Source organism: Oryx dammah, unplaced genomic scaffold (genome assembly GCF_014754425.2).
Source record: "Oryx dammah isolate SB20612 unplaced genomic scaffold, SCBI_Odam_1.1 HiC_scaffold_2, whole genome shotgun sequence".
Taxonomy (NCBI): domain Eukaryota; kingdom Metazoa; phylum Chordata; class Mammalia; order Artiodactyla; family Bovidae; genus Oryx; species Oryx dammah.
Window position 1 is genome coordinate 73,483,169 of NW_024070186.1, and position 14,000 is coordinate 73,497,168.

Consider the following 14,000-nt stretch of genomic DNA (forward strand, 5'->3'; position numbering starts at 1 on the left):
ATGTGAATAAACCTGGAAACCAGGATGCTAAACAGAAGCCATACACAAAAACATACTTTATAATTCCACTTATATGAAATATAGGCAAACTCATAGAAACAAAGTAGAATGGTGGTTACCAAAGGCTAAGGGGTAGAGGAACAGCAAGTTATTGTTTAACAGGTACAGAATTTCTGCTTGCGATGATGAGAAGTTCCAGAAATCGATAGTGATGATGTTTGCACAACACTGAATGCACTTAATGCCAATGAATTACACACTTTATGACTAAAATGATAGATTGTATGTTATGTGTATTTTATCACAATAAAAAAATACCCAAAAAACTGTAGTTGCTGATAGAAAAAGACAAGTAATAATATATGGAATCCTTATACATTGCCTAAGAGAATATAAAATGGTACACTCACTTTAGAAAACCACCTGGCAATTCTACAGAAAGACACTGGGAAAAGTAGATATCCACACTTAAAAGGATGCACTCGGACTCTTACCTTACACCATCTTTTCATATGCTAGTTGGCCATGTGAAAGTCATCTTTGGATAAATGTTCAAATATGTTGCTCATTTTGCTACACCATATACAAAAATTAACTAAAAACTGATTAGAGACCTAAAGCTAAGACCAAAACTATAAAACTCCTAGAAAAAAATAGGGGGAAAGTTTCATAACATTAGATTTGGCAATGATTTCTTGGATATGACACCAAAAGCACAAACAAAAAAGCAAAAACAGACAGATGTGACATCAAACCTAAAAGCTTTTGTGCAAAGAACATGAGTGAAAGGCAACCTACAGAATGAGAGAAAATATTTGCAAATCACATAGCTGATAAAGGGTTAATAGCTAGACCATACAAAGAACTCCTACAACTCAACAAAAGCCAACCTGATTAAAGTGAGTGAACACCATTAGAGAAATGGAAACCAAAATCACAATAATGTGTCACCTCACACCCATTAGGAGGGCTCCCATTTTAAAAAGAACCATAAACAGAAATTTTCAAGTGCTGGCAAGGATGCAGAGAAATCAGAAACATTGTACACTGTTGGTAGGATTGTAAAATGGTGCAAACAGTATGGAAAATAGTATGGAACTACCATATAATTTAGCAATCCCATTTCTGGGTATATATCCAAAAGAACTGAAAGCAGGGACACAAAGAGATTTGCACACCCACGTTCTTGGCAGCACTGTTCACAAGAGCCAAGAGGTGGAAGCAAAAGGCCATCAAAGAACAAAAGGATAAACAAAATGTTGTGCATACACACAATGGAATAAATTATTCAGCCTTAAAAAAAGGAAGTCCTGTCACATGCTATAATATGGGTGACCTCTGAGTACATGTTAAGTGAAATAAAGCAGTCAAAAAAGACAAGTACTGTATGACTCCACTTATATGAGGTATCTGACGTAGTCAAATTATAGAAACAGAAAGTGGCATGATAGTTACCAAGGGCTGGGGAAGAGGTATAAAGGGAAATCATTGTATAATGGGTACAGAGTGTCAGTTTCACAAAACAAAGAGTTCTGGAGATGCTTCATAACAATGTGAATATACTTAACTCCACTGAACTGTACACTCAAAAATGGTTTCAATGGTGTATGTTTTTTTACCACAATTTTTAAGAAGTTAAACAGAGTACCTTATGACCTAATAATTCCACTTCTGAGTATACTCAAGAGAAATGAAAACATATGTCCACACAAAACACATATATGAAAGTTTGGCAGCAGCATTATCATAACATAAAGCCAAAAAGTGGAAATAAATGTCCATCAACAGATGAATGAACAAAATGTGATATATCCATATAATGGAATATTATTTAGCCATAAAAAGAAGCACATACTGAAGCACATTACATGCCACTGTAAATGAACTCTGAAAACATTACACATAAGTGAAAGAAGTGAAATACTATACATTAGTAAAAGAAGCAGCCACAAACTGCCTCATATTATGTGATTCCATTTTTATGAAGTGTCCAGAACAGGCAAATCCACAGAGAAAGAAAGTGGCTGTCTAAGGACAAATGGAGGAGAGAACAGGGAGAGACTTGCCACTGGCTATGGGGTTTCTTTATGGGATAATGAAAATATTCTGGGCTTACATGACGGTGATAGTAGCACAAACCTGTGAATATAATAAAAACCACTGCATTGTATTCAAGTTAACACCTGAACAACATGAGTTTAAGCTTCACAGGTCCACCTATATGAAGATTTTTCCAAAAATAAATTCTATGTTACTACATGAGCTATGGTTGGTTGCACAGTGTTTGTATCAGTCGCTCAGTTGTGTCTGGCTCTTTGCAACCCCATGGACTGTAGCCCACCAGGCTCCTCTACCCATGGGACTCTCCAGGCAAGAATATTGCAGTGGGTAGCCATTCCTTCTCCAGGGGATTTTCCCTACCCAGGGATCAAACCTGGATCTTCTGCACCACAAGCAGATTCTTTATCATCTGAGCCACCAGGGAAATCCTCCACAGATGCAGAACATCCAACAAAATGCCATCTATAAAGTTATACACAGATTTTTGACTGTGTGGATGGTCAGCACCCTAACCTCAAATTGGTGTCCAAGGACGAACTGTGTTTTCATTTTTAATGATGAATTTAAAAAAGGATATACTGATTTGGGAAGTACGGCTTGGGGTTCAATGATTTCAAGTCTATCTTTCTCCTTAGCCAAGGAAGGGGTTACAACCTCTCTATTTTCCTGAAAAAAGACTATCCCAGTGGAGTTCAGTAGCTAACTACAGAATCCCTTCTGTTTCTGAGATGGGCCAGTTCATCCCTCCATAGCTCTCCTATCTGACTGAAGCTAGACGTGGCCAATCCAGACATTGACAAGCACATACATCCACAGCAGCCAAAGAACTGAGTTTAAGCAGTCCCTACCTCAGGTTCCCTGAGAACCAGGACTACAGGCACAAGGATCACTCTGTCGGCCTGAAACAGTGGCTATAATTTCTTCTCCTGGAAAATATCCACAAAACAAATTAAGCACTGGTCCCACAGCATCCTGGAATCAGGGGAAATCCAAAAAGACTATCCATCTTCCTATGAAAGCAAGACTAATGACAACCTAAATATCCATTAATAGAAAACTTGTTACAGTAGTATTCATTTGCATGGACTACTAAAGCACCATTCAAAGAATGATCTGGGATGCTGGTAATTTCCATTTCTTGATCGAGGTGCTAGTTATGTAGAAGTGCTCAGTTTGTGAAAATTAGTTGCACATGAAGATGACATGTGCAAGTTCTTCTAGGTACACTTCAATAAAACATTTTTTAAAAGCATACAATAGATCTACTTGTATCAGTAAGGAATGTCATTTTAAAATACTAAGTGAAAAAAAATAAAGATGTAGAGGAGTATGTATTACATGCTACCATTTATTGTTGAAACCATAGTTAGTTGTAAACAAATGCCTATAAAACAGATGCTTTGGAAGAATACATAAGCAACTAAAAAGGCAACGGTTATGGATGGGGAATGGAAGTCTATAGTGAGAGAGATTTATTATTTTATATATTCTCTAACATTATTTTAATGTTACCATGCACATTTATTCATTTCACAATGACAGACACCTGCTGCCTGGGGACAATCTGCTGCAATCTGGGCTATGAATCAGCATCAGATACCTGGGATCAGGGAAGGCTGCGTGGTTTATCACAAAAGTAATGAGTGGAGGTTTGCTATAGCAGAAAGTGAAAGGATGTCATAAAAGGCGTATTTTCTGAACTAAAGAGTTGTTTCCCATCTCCAGCCTTTCTAGCTGTGTGATCTCAGACAAGTTAAGAGCTTCAGTTACCCCATTCGAACAATGAGGATACTTCTAACAGGGCTCTTAAGATTAATAATAAGGACAAATAATATGTGTATTTGCAAAGTACCTACTAACATGGTACTTGCAGCCTAGTTGGCACTAGAGCATTAGTTTTGTTATCCTTTCCCCAGAACTAAAACTAAAAAATAAACTAATCCTGGTAGAAACAGAAGAGCAAAGAAGAAAAAAATAGACTTTAGAGGTTGGGATGCGAGGATCAAGGGCCTGGGCGCAGCAGTGCTTAAACTCTGGAGCTGACAGTAGATACCAACTAGTATAGGAACTGTGACGCCATCTTGTTGAGACTTTGCTCCCCGTATTCCTTCCCCTGTCCCCTCCTCGCTCAGATACAATAATTTGGTGGGTTCTTCCCTCTCAGCTTTACCTGAATCCCAATTCAGTAGAGTCAGCATTGTGCTGAGCCAACAGGAAGACCTGACAAGTGTCTCACAGGCACCTCTAAAAGCTAGAAATGGAGGGGAATACTCTCTGCGGGGGTTGCCTGGGGACCTCCAGGACAGGCTTAGAAGTCTTCAGAGTAAGGCAATACAGGAGATGAGCTGAAACATATAAAAGTGCCAGGGATGAGTCTGACTTTGAAGAATGCTACTTGATGCATCCCCTTCATCCTACAGACACCAATTGAACTTTAACAATTTTTTTCAGAGCAATATGAAGTTTAGGGAGATGTATCTGTACAACAATTTAGACCCAAAGAAAGGCCTAAACTAGGTAAGAAAAAAAAAATAATTAAGGGATTAAGACCAATTCTTTGGTAGATATTGACACAGTGACTCCCAGGGACAAATTGAGATAGAAGGGTCAAAAACTAGGGGCAGCCATCAGCTGCTATCAGCTCTCAGGAAGGACGTTTTCACCTCACCTCTCACTTTCTGCTATAGCAAACCTCCACTCATTACTTTTCTGATAAACCACACAGCCTTCCCTGATCCCAGGTATCTGGATGCTGATTCATAGCCCAGATTGCAGCAGATTGTCCCAAGACAGCAGGCGTCTATCATTGTGAAATGAATAAATGTGCATGGTAACATTAAAATAAAGTTAGAGAATATATGAATTTCACCTTAGTGATTAAGTAAATTATGATAAAGTAAATCCCTTATGATTTAAACTGTTCGTATCCAAACCTAGGAATCCAAAGAGATGTGAATAAACCTGAGATACCCCTTGCTACACCTGAAGCTAAGGAAACAAATGCATCTGGATAAAACATACTGCTGTCTAAATCTGCTAGAACCAAAATCTTGCCACCGAGATTCAGACAGCAAGGAATTCTTACAGGAAACGTTTGGTATAAAACTGCAAAACCTTTAACCTGCTAGAGATTTCAAACTGCCAGCATTTAGGTATGAATACTACAGAGCAAAGAAGCACACTAGTCTCACAGAGCTTTGAGACTCCCTATGTCAGTGGCCTCCTAAGGACTTCAGTTCTTTCAAAACACACACACAAAAAAAGAAAACCACTCAGAGAACGTCCACAATTCAAGGAAAAGGTGGCACAGAATAAATCTATCACCCCGTAAATCAATCCTCAATAAAAGCCAGCTGAGCCAACCTCACTTCAGATCAACCTAAAGGAAGCAACCAAAGCGAACCTCATTTCGGATCAGCCTAAAGGAAGCAACCAAAGTGCTAAATAAGCAAGGCAGTAGAATGAACTGGCACCTCTGAAAAGAGACAAGATATAACTAAAGCATAAGTTTATTAACCACTGAAATCTTACTATGCGGCTGATTATAAAGCACCACTAACAAGTGTTGTAAGGCTAGATTCACTGCTATCAGCATAATTATGTCCTGAAAGAGGAGTCTGAGATAACACTGAACAGATCAAAGAGCATTTCCTCAGCCTTTAAAAGTCACTTAATGAACCTGACAATAAATATTTAAGGTCGTTAGCACGACCATTCACATTTATGCGATTAGAAGTACTTTATACTCAAGCTCTGAGTCAGACTGCAACATCATCTAAGGGAAAGAATTCTGATTTTTAACTACCTCCATATAGGTCTTTGAATAAACTATTTCCTGGCATGAAAAAGGTTTTAATTTCTGATCCCACATTTCCTCAAATGTTAAATGACAAAATCTTTATCATCTTTAAGGAACACTAGGTATCAACTAACTGTGCAGTACTCTGAAAATATCAAAAGAAATTAAAACTTTGCTACCCTAAAGACTATTAATTTTCAAAAACCAAGCAAACAAACCAAAAATCCCAATTAATTCCAATGGAAACACAAGTGTTACTACAGAGCTTCTTTTGAAAGTTATCATTTATTAAGATTTCACTGACTAATCAATTATATAGCTGGCAATATACTTTGAAAAAGCTCAACCTTTTGGTTCAAGATCTCATCAACACTGAGTCACTCAACAGATTTTAACTGAATGTTTTTGTGCCATATACATTGTCACCTTGCTTATTTAACTTATATGCAGAGAACATCATGTGAAATGCTGGACTGGATGAAGCACAAGCTGGAAACAAGATTGCTGGGAAAAACATCAACAACCTCAGATATGCAGATGGTACCACCCTTACGGCAGAAAGTGAAGAAGAACTAAAGAGCCTCTCGATGAAAGTGAAAGAGGAGAGTGAAAAAGCTGGCTTAAAACTCAACATTCAAAAAATAAAGATCATGGCATCCAGTCCCATCATTTCATGGCAAACAGATGGGGAAACAATGACAAACTTTATTTTCTTGGGCTACAAAATGACTGCAGATAGTGACTGAAGCCATGAAATTAAAAGACACTTGCTCCTTGGAAGAAAAGCTATGACAAACCAGGGCAACATATTAAAAAGCAGAAACATTATTTTACCAACAAAGGTCCTTCTAGTCCAAGCTTTGGTTTTTCTAGTAGTCATGTATGGATGTGAGAGTTAGACCATAAAGAAAGCCGAGAGTTGAACAATTGATGTTTTTGAACTGTGGTTTTGGAGAAGACTCTAATGTGGTCTTGGAGAAGACCCTAATGCTGGGAAAGACTGAAGAAGGCAGGAGGAGAAGGGGACAACAGAGGATGAGATGGCTGGATGACATCATTGACTTGATGGACATGAGTTTGAGCAAGCTCTGGGGTTGGTGATAGACAGGGAAGCCTGGTGTGCTGCAGTCCATTGGGTCACAAAGAGTCGGACAGGACTGAGCAACTGAACCGAACTGTGTGCCAGATATATGCTAGGAGTTACAGCAAAAACGAAAAATCTCAACACTGTTCTCAAAGATGACACATGTACAATTATATAAAGTAGGTTGCATTCAGTTCAGTTCAGTTGCTCAGTCATGTCCACCTCTGCGAACCCATAAACGGCAGCATACCAGGCCTCCCTGTCCATCACCAACTCCTGGAGTCCACCCAAACCCATGTCCATTGAGTCGGTGATGCCATCCAACCGTCTCATCCTCTGTTATGCCCTTCTTCTCCTGCCCTCAATCTTTCCCAGCATGAGGGTCTTTTCAAATGAGTCAACTCTTCCCATCAGTGGCATCCAATCCCATCACTTCATGGCAAATAGATGGGGAAACAATGACAGACTTTATTTTCTTGGGCTACAAAATTACTGCAGATGGTGACTGCAGTCATGAAATTAAAAGACACTTGCTATTGGCCAAAGTATTGGAGTTTCAACTTCAACATTAGTCTTTCCAATGAACACCCAAGACTGAACAGCTTTAGGATGGACTGGTTGGCTCTTCTTGCAGTCCAAGAGACTCTCAAGAGTCCAACACCACAGTGCAAAAGCATCAATTTTTCGGCACTCAGCTTTCTTTATAGTCCAACTCTCACATCCATACATGACTACTAGAAAATCCACAGCCTTGACTAGATGGACCTTTGTGGACAAAGTAATGTCTCTGCTTTTTAATATGCTGTCTAGGCTGGTCATAACTTTCCTTCCAAGCAGTAAGCGTCTTTTAATTTCATGGCTGCAATCACCATCTGAAGTGATTTTAGAGCCCAGAAAAATAAAGTTAGCCACTGTTTCCCCATCTATTTGCCATGAAGTGATGGGACCAGATGCCATGACCTTAGTTTTCTGAATGTTGAGCTTTAAGCCAACTTTTTCACTCTCCTCTTTCACTTTCATCAAGAGGCTCTTTAGTTCCTCTTCACTCTCTGCCATAAGGGTGGCGTCATCTGCATGCATTAGAAGTTATTAAAAAGTGCAATGAGTTCAGAAAAAAATAATTCCTGCAGGAAATAATGTCTAAACCATAAGCTTGAAGACTGGATCAATTCCATCAGGGAGACAGAAAAATTAAACCTTCCAGACATATGAAATAGTCTGAATGAAGAAACGAATGCATCTTTCCTCCACTTAAGTAGGTATCAAAAATTAAGAGTACCATTAAGTCTAACCATATTTGCGGGAAAGCAGTATTTTGCTATTTCTCTAGGAAGATTTTTTTCCTTTATCTGTACAACTGTTAACTTACAAATATACTTCCTGAGTTTCTCAAATAACTGCATAATTTTTAAAATATTGCACAAGTTTTACCTTGAAGAGTCAGAACTGTCTTCCATAAAGTGAAGTCACTCAGTCATGTCTGACTCTTTGCGACCCCGTGGACTGTAGCCTACCAGGCTCCTCTGTCCATGGGATTTTCCAGGCAAGAATACTGGAGTGGGATGCTATTTCCTTCTCCAGCTATCTTCCATAAAAGCTTACCAAAAACAAATGAAATTATCATGGTGATATACATGTTATGCTCACATTTAAAGAGGATCTTATAAACGGCATGGTGTAGAAGAGAAAACTGGCTCTAGGATGAGACAGACCTGGATTTTGAAATTCAGTTCTTACTAGCAGTGTGACCTTCGAAAAGTCCCTTCTCTGAAAGCCAGTTTCCTTATCTGTAAAAGGGAAGATAACTACCCTGTAAGCAACCCTGTGAGGTAGGGAGACAATATGTATAAAGTCTGCTGCATAAATAAGGTACTTAATCAGTGTTCCCTTTGAGTACTTTAATAGGACAGTAATAGTTACTCATAAGCTATTCACAAGCTAGGACTTTACAAAAGAGATCATTTGATAAGTATCATACTAGATCAAAATTAGAAAATAACCCAGAGCTTCATATATACAGTACCTTTATGCCACAATATTTTCAAACCATTACATTAGCCTGAAGGTACAGAAATTCTGTCTTCTAAACCACTGATGAGCATGGTACAAAAGCCATTGACTATGACATACTGTACCTTTTGGTTTGATTTCTCTTCCCTTGAATGGCTAAAACGTGTAAGCTAACACAAACCTGTCACAGTCCGCTGGCCATCACTTAGGTTATTCCACCACTTGTTAATCTAAAACAGAAGGAAAATTGCTTATCACAATATGGTAAATACTTTCAGCCTATGTAAATGAAAAGCAAGAAAGAAAATGCTTTGTGCATAAATGAGAGCCCTCATCAGTAAAAATCTCTACTTAACAACAGACATAACAATGGGGTAGAGTGGGAAGCACTGGTGTTTTACAGTCGGACAGCCTGCATTCTCTACACGGAGCCACAGATCAGCTCTATGACCTTCTAAACTTCGGCTTCCTGATACATAAAATGGAGATGGTAACAGATACCTAGCAGTACTACTGTGAGGCATATCAGTGCATGGAAGGCACCCAGCACACTATCAAATAAGTGATTGTGCACCAAGGCCTGATCTAGTTTTAAAATCCCAACCAAGAATATTTTCTACCAAAAAATACCTTAAGGTATAATATTAGATTGAGGTTTAGAAAAAGACAGAATCCTAATCTATCAGGGACACACGGTGAACTTTTTATAATTGATATATGCCTAGAATGGGGCTTCCTCGATGGCTCAGTGGGTAAAGAACACACCTGCCAATGCAGGAGACGTGGGTTCAATCCCTGGGTCAAGATCTCCTGGAAAAGGAAATGGCAACCACCTCCAGTATTCTTGCCTGTGAAATCCCATGGAGAGAGGAGGCTTGCAGGCTATAGTCCTTGGGGTCACAAAGACTCAGACAAGACTTAGTGACTGAGCATGCTGAGCTGATGTCTAGAATTTGCTTTACAGTAATCAGTGGTGGGAAAGGATGGGAAAGAAAGGGGACTAGATGAAATAAAGTCACTGTGTGTCAGTAATTGTTGATGCAGGATCACAGGGGTTCCTCATACTATTTTCTTTATCCCTATACTCTTTTACTTTACTTTTGAAATTTTCCAGGATCAAAGTTTTATTCATGTATTATTTATTTATTTATTTTTGTTCACACTATGTGGCACGCAAGACCTTAGTTTCCTGACCAGAGATTGAAATCATGTCCCCTTGTAGAGAGAGCTTGAAGTTCTAACTACTGGACCGCCAGGGAATTCCCTCCGTGATTAAAAGCTTTTTAATTAAAATATATATACATGTTCTCACCATGAAACTTGAGCCAGACTTTGTATACTAATACTGAAAGAAATCCAAGGTTAAAAAAAAAGTTACAGATCAGTATGTATTTGATCCATATTCAACAATGATTTCATTTTTGTAATTCAGCTGACCCTTGAGCAGCAGAGGTTTGAACTGCACTAGTCCACTTAAATGCAGATTTTTTTCAGTAAATATGTACTACACCATATATACTATACCATCTGCAGTTGGCAGAACCCACCAATGTGGGACCACTGTTACGGAGGGCCAACTACAAAGTTATATGCAGGTTTGCCACTACGTGGAGGATCAGTGCCCCAACCCTTGCATTGTTCAAGGGTCAACTGTAAAATTAAATGTATGTGAGCTCTCACACCCTACCTGCTGCAGTAGTGTGGCATGGGTTCCCAGGACTTTCATTTCCCATGTTTTATTTATGTGTTATTTCAACTTTAACAGGATTTTACATTTTATATCCTATCATTTACCTATCTCAAACAAATTCATCTTGGGATGAAGATCATGTATATCATTTGTGTCATTTTCACCATTTCAAGGAATAATTTGGATACCAAAACTTTATACTTCAGAAGCCTGTAGCTTTTAAAGGGATCCAGGAACGTGGAATAGGTCAGCATTACAATTTTCTCAAACATATTGTACTAAATAAAAACCATGGCTCATTACTGCAGGTTGTACCTGCAAAATTACATCAGCTGTTCTTCTGACATAAAGCCTCTCTAGAACAGGCAGGGCTCGTGCTTCCTGTGTTGATGGGGAAACAAGGAGGAATGATTCCTCCCTACTTAGAGGAACCTCAACTACCGTTAAGAAAAAGAACACCCACGGCTGCCCGCTCAGGCCAGGAAAGAAGTGGAAGGGGAAAAGCCACAAGGACACCAGCTCATCTCCACACTGGAGGGCAGTGTGCCGCCACTACAAAACAAGGAAGTGCCTGGAAAGGAAAGATTCACAAATAGCCTACAGGCTCTGCTCAGTAAGCACTGTCAAATGAAATAAAACATATGCTTTCTTTAAAAGGCGAGGAAGACCATTAACATGCATACGAAGTAAGGAAAAGTTCTAAAAGCTCTGTATTTGTACCCTTTTCTTGCATCCTCAATCCAAGCACAGTTAGAAACATCAACAGTAGGTATTTATCAGAGAGATATAAACATCATGGCACTAAGAAGCTTTTTAAAATCCACACAGTATCTCTACCCCTCAAACATAAAACGCCCTCTGATTCCAACATGTACTCCAAAACCATCCATCCAGGTGATGCAAGTAAAAACAGTGGCCATTAGTAGAACCGGAAGAAAATGCAAACAGTAATTTCCAACAACGATTTGTGGCGATTCTTGCTCTATGTGGGTAGAGGGACAAACTTCTTGAAGCGCTTAACTGTAACAGTGCCAGCCGTGTAAAACGTTAATACTTGGTGGCTCATTCGGTAAAGAATCCACCAGCGATGCAGGAGATGAAGCTTCAATCCCCTGGTTGGGAAGATCCTCTGGAGTAGGAAATGGCAACCCACTCCAGTATTCTTGTCTGGGAAATCCCTTGGACAGAGGAGCTTCGTGGGCTACAGTCCATGGGGTCGCAAGAGTTGGACACAACTTGGTGACTAAAACTACTACAATGAATAAAGAAGAATATTAAGTGCACTGACCTAATGTTGCTATTAAAAACACTTCATAATAACCAGACTTCAAAAACTTATCAACTGGAATAAACAAAAGCCATGTTTATCTTTACCTCCTTTCTGAAGTCTCCTTCTTTCTGTGGTCTTATGCTATCCAACCAATCAGCTTTTATACCATCAAAATAACTTTGGACCTTGGATTTCAGTGATTCATATTGCCAAATAGCAGCTGATCCAAATGCACAGCCTGTAAACTACATAAAACAAATATATTACAAAAAATTTTTTAAGAAATAGACCTATACATAGTTTCAAGGATATTATTTCATTTTCATTGCTTTTTATGAACATAAGGAACATCGGGTAAACTGAAACTTATTAGGTGAACATTTCACTGTTTCCCATTTTATTAACTTCACAGTACCCTGGGACCTGTTCACAATCAGAACTTATTCAATAAAATTCAAAATATCAACTCAGTATCACCTGCTATGTTATACCAAATAAAAGGCCCATGAGTTTCTTCTCCAGGGCTTTACATGAGTGAACCATGCGCTAACAGCAATTACTCGATTCATGTTTTCTTATAATCACGACTCCAGATCCTTTTGATGCCCCTCCATGTGTCATTAAGGAAGCCCAAACACGACAAACAGTGCTTTAACACCACACCTGAGGCAATGCAGGTAACTCATATTAATGTGAGCTCTTACCCCAACAGTAAAAAACAAAGGCTTTACAAGAGTCCTTATAGGGTAGGGAGAAGGGTAAAAGGCTGTTTCTTCTACAGGAGGAATCAAAGCACTTCTCTTGTATGCTTCACTACTTGTGTCCGATCTTCGTGGTTCAACCTTCCTGGGTGCTTTTCTGAATCCACATTTTTGCTGAATAAAAAAGTTAAACCTACAGAAGAAAATGGCAGATTAGAAACTGAACTGCATCTTGCAAACAGCAACCTCTATGAGCCTCCCCTCTTAACCTGCAACATCACCAACTCAGTTTATACTCACTCTGCAGCCCCAAAGCCACCAAGACTCCTACTCCCAGGGAGGATTCAGTCAAAACAGTGAACTATGCTCTTCTGAAAAAGGAGAGACAAACTACAGCAGCTTTACAGGGCATGTTTGGGCTATTACTGTGTATCAATAAATAAAACAATTTGTCCTCATCCTCCACACAGTTTACAATCCAATAAAAAGCTTTTTTCTTTTGTCAAATGGTAATTTTTCCCAGGTAGACCAGGCAAAGGCCTCTTCCTGACTCTTCTCATTATACTCTAAACATACTACCTTTCTACACTCATTACACTGCTTGAAAGCAATCAGACAGGTCTTCTCATCTTTGTAACCCACACCCTGAAACACTCTGGTTGAGTAAAAAGAAAAATTTCATTTCTGTGGCCTGGATAACATCTAAACAAGTAAGTGATTCAAATCTATGTCTTGAGTCCCAGCCTCAATTTTCTTATCCTGTATTTCCAACTATATACTGAATATTTCTACTTGGCTGGAGAAGGAAATGGCAACCCTCTCCAGTATTCTTGCTGGGAGAATCCCAGAGACAGAGAAGTCTGGTAGGCTACAGTCCATGGGGTCACAGAGTTGGACATGACTAAGCATGCAGGCAAGCTCCCCATTACTTCAAAAACCAATATATTCAAAAGGGAATTCAGCCTCCTCTACAAACAGCTCCATTTTCCAACTTCCTTACTCCTTCGGTGGTCCCACAGTTCTCCGAACCACTAAGATTAAAAATCTAGAAGTTACTATTCTCTCTCCTTAATTCTTACCATCTCCTTAATTCTTACCATCTAATTAAAAATCAACTCTGGCAAATAACATTCTTTCCATTCTTAATTTAGTCCTTTATCTCATGCCTAGTTTATGTCAACAGCTTATTTAAATAGTTCAAACATTTTGTTTTAATATGTTGCATTTTCTTCTTTTCTCATATTATTCTTCCACAAACATTCAATGCCTCCTCAAATGCTCTCTCAGAGGACCAACATTCTCTCCTTAATTCCAACACAATCCCTTAGCTCATCCCTTCTGGCCTGGAATACTTAACCATTTCCTAACAGATTTCATTGCTTTTA

The 14,000-nt window shown here is 38.9% G+C and overlaps 1 protein-coding gene across 1 annotated transcript in view; it reads right to left on the reverse strand.

The window, feature by feature from the left end:
* The window catches only part of PARL (presenilin associated rhomboid like), a 53,247-nt gene that overhangs the window by 29,990 nt on the left and 9,257 nt on the right, over window positions 1–14,000 (reverse strand). Inside the window, exons 2-4 of the mRNA XM_040251840.1 lie at window positions 12,619–12,808; window positions 12,019–12,159; window positions 9,136–9,184 (exon numbers count right to left, since the gene is read on the reverse strand). Coding sequence (XP_040107774.1) covers window positions 9,136–9,184; window positions 12,019–12,159; window positions 12,619–12,808 — 380 coding nt within the window. The remainder of the gene's footprint in view (window positions 1–9,135; window positions 9,185–12,018; window positions 12,160–12,618; window positions 12,809–14,000) is intronic.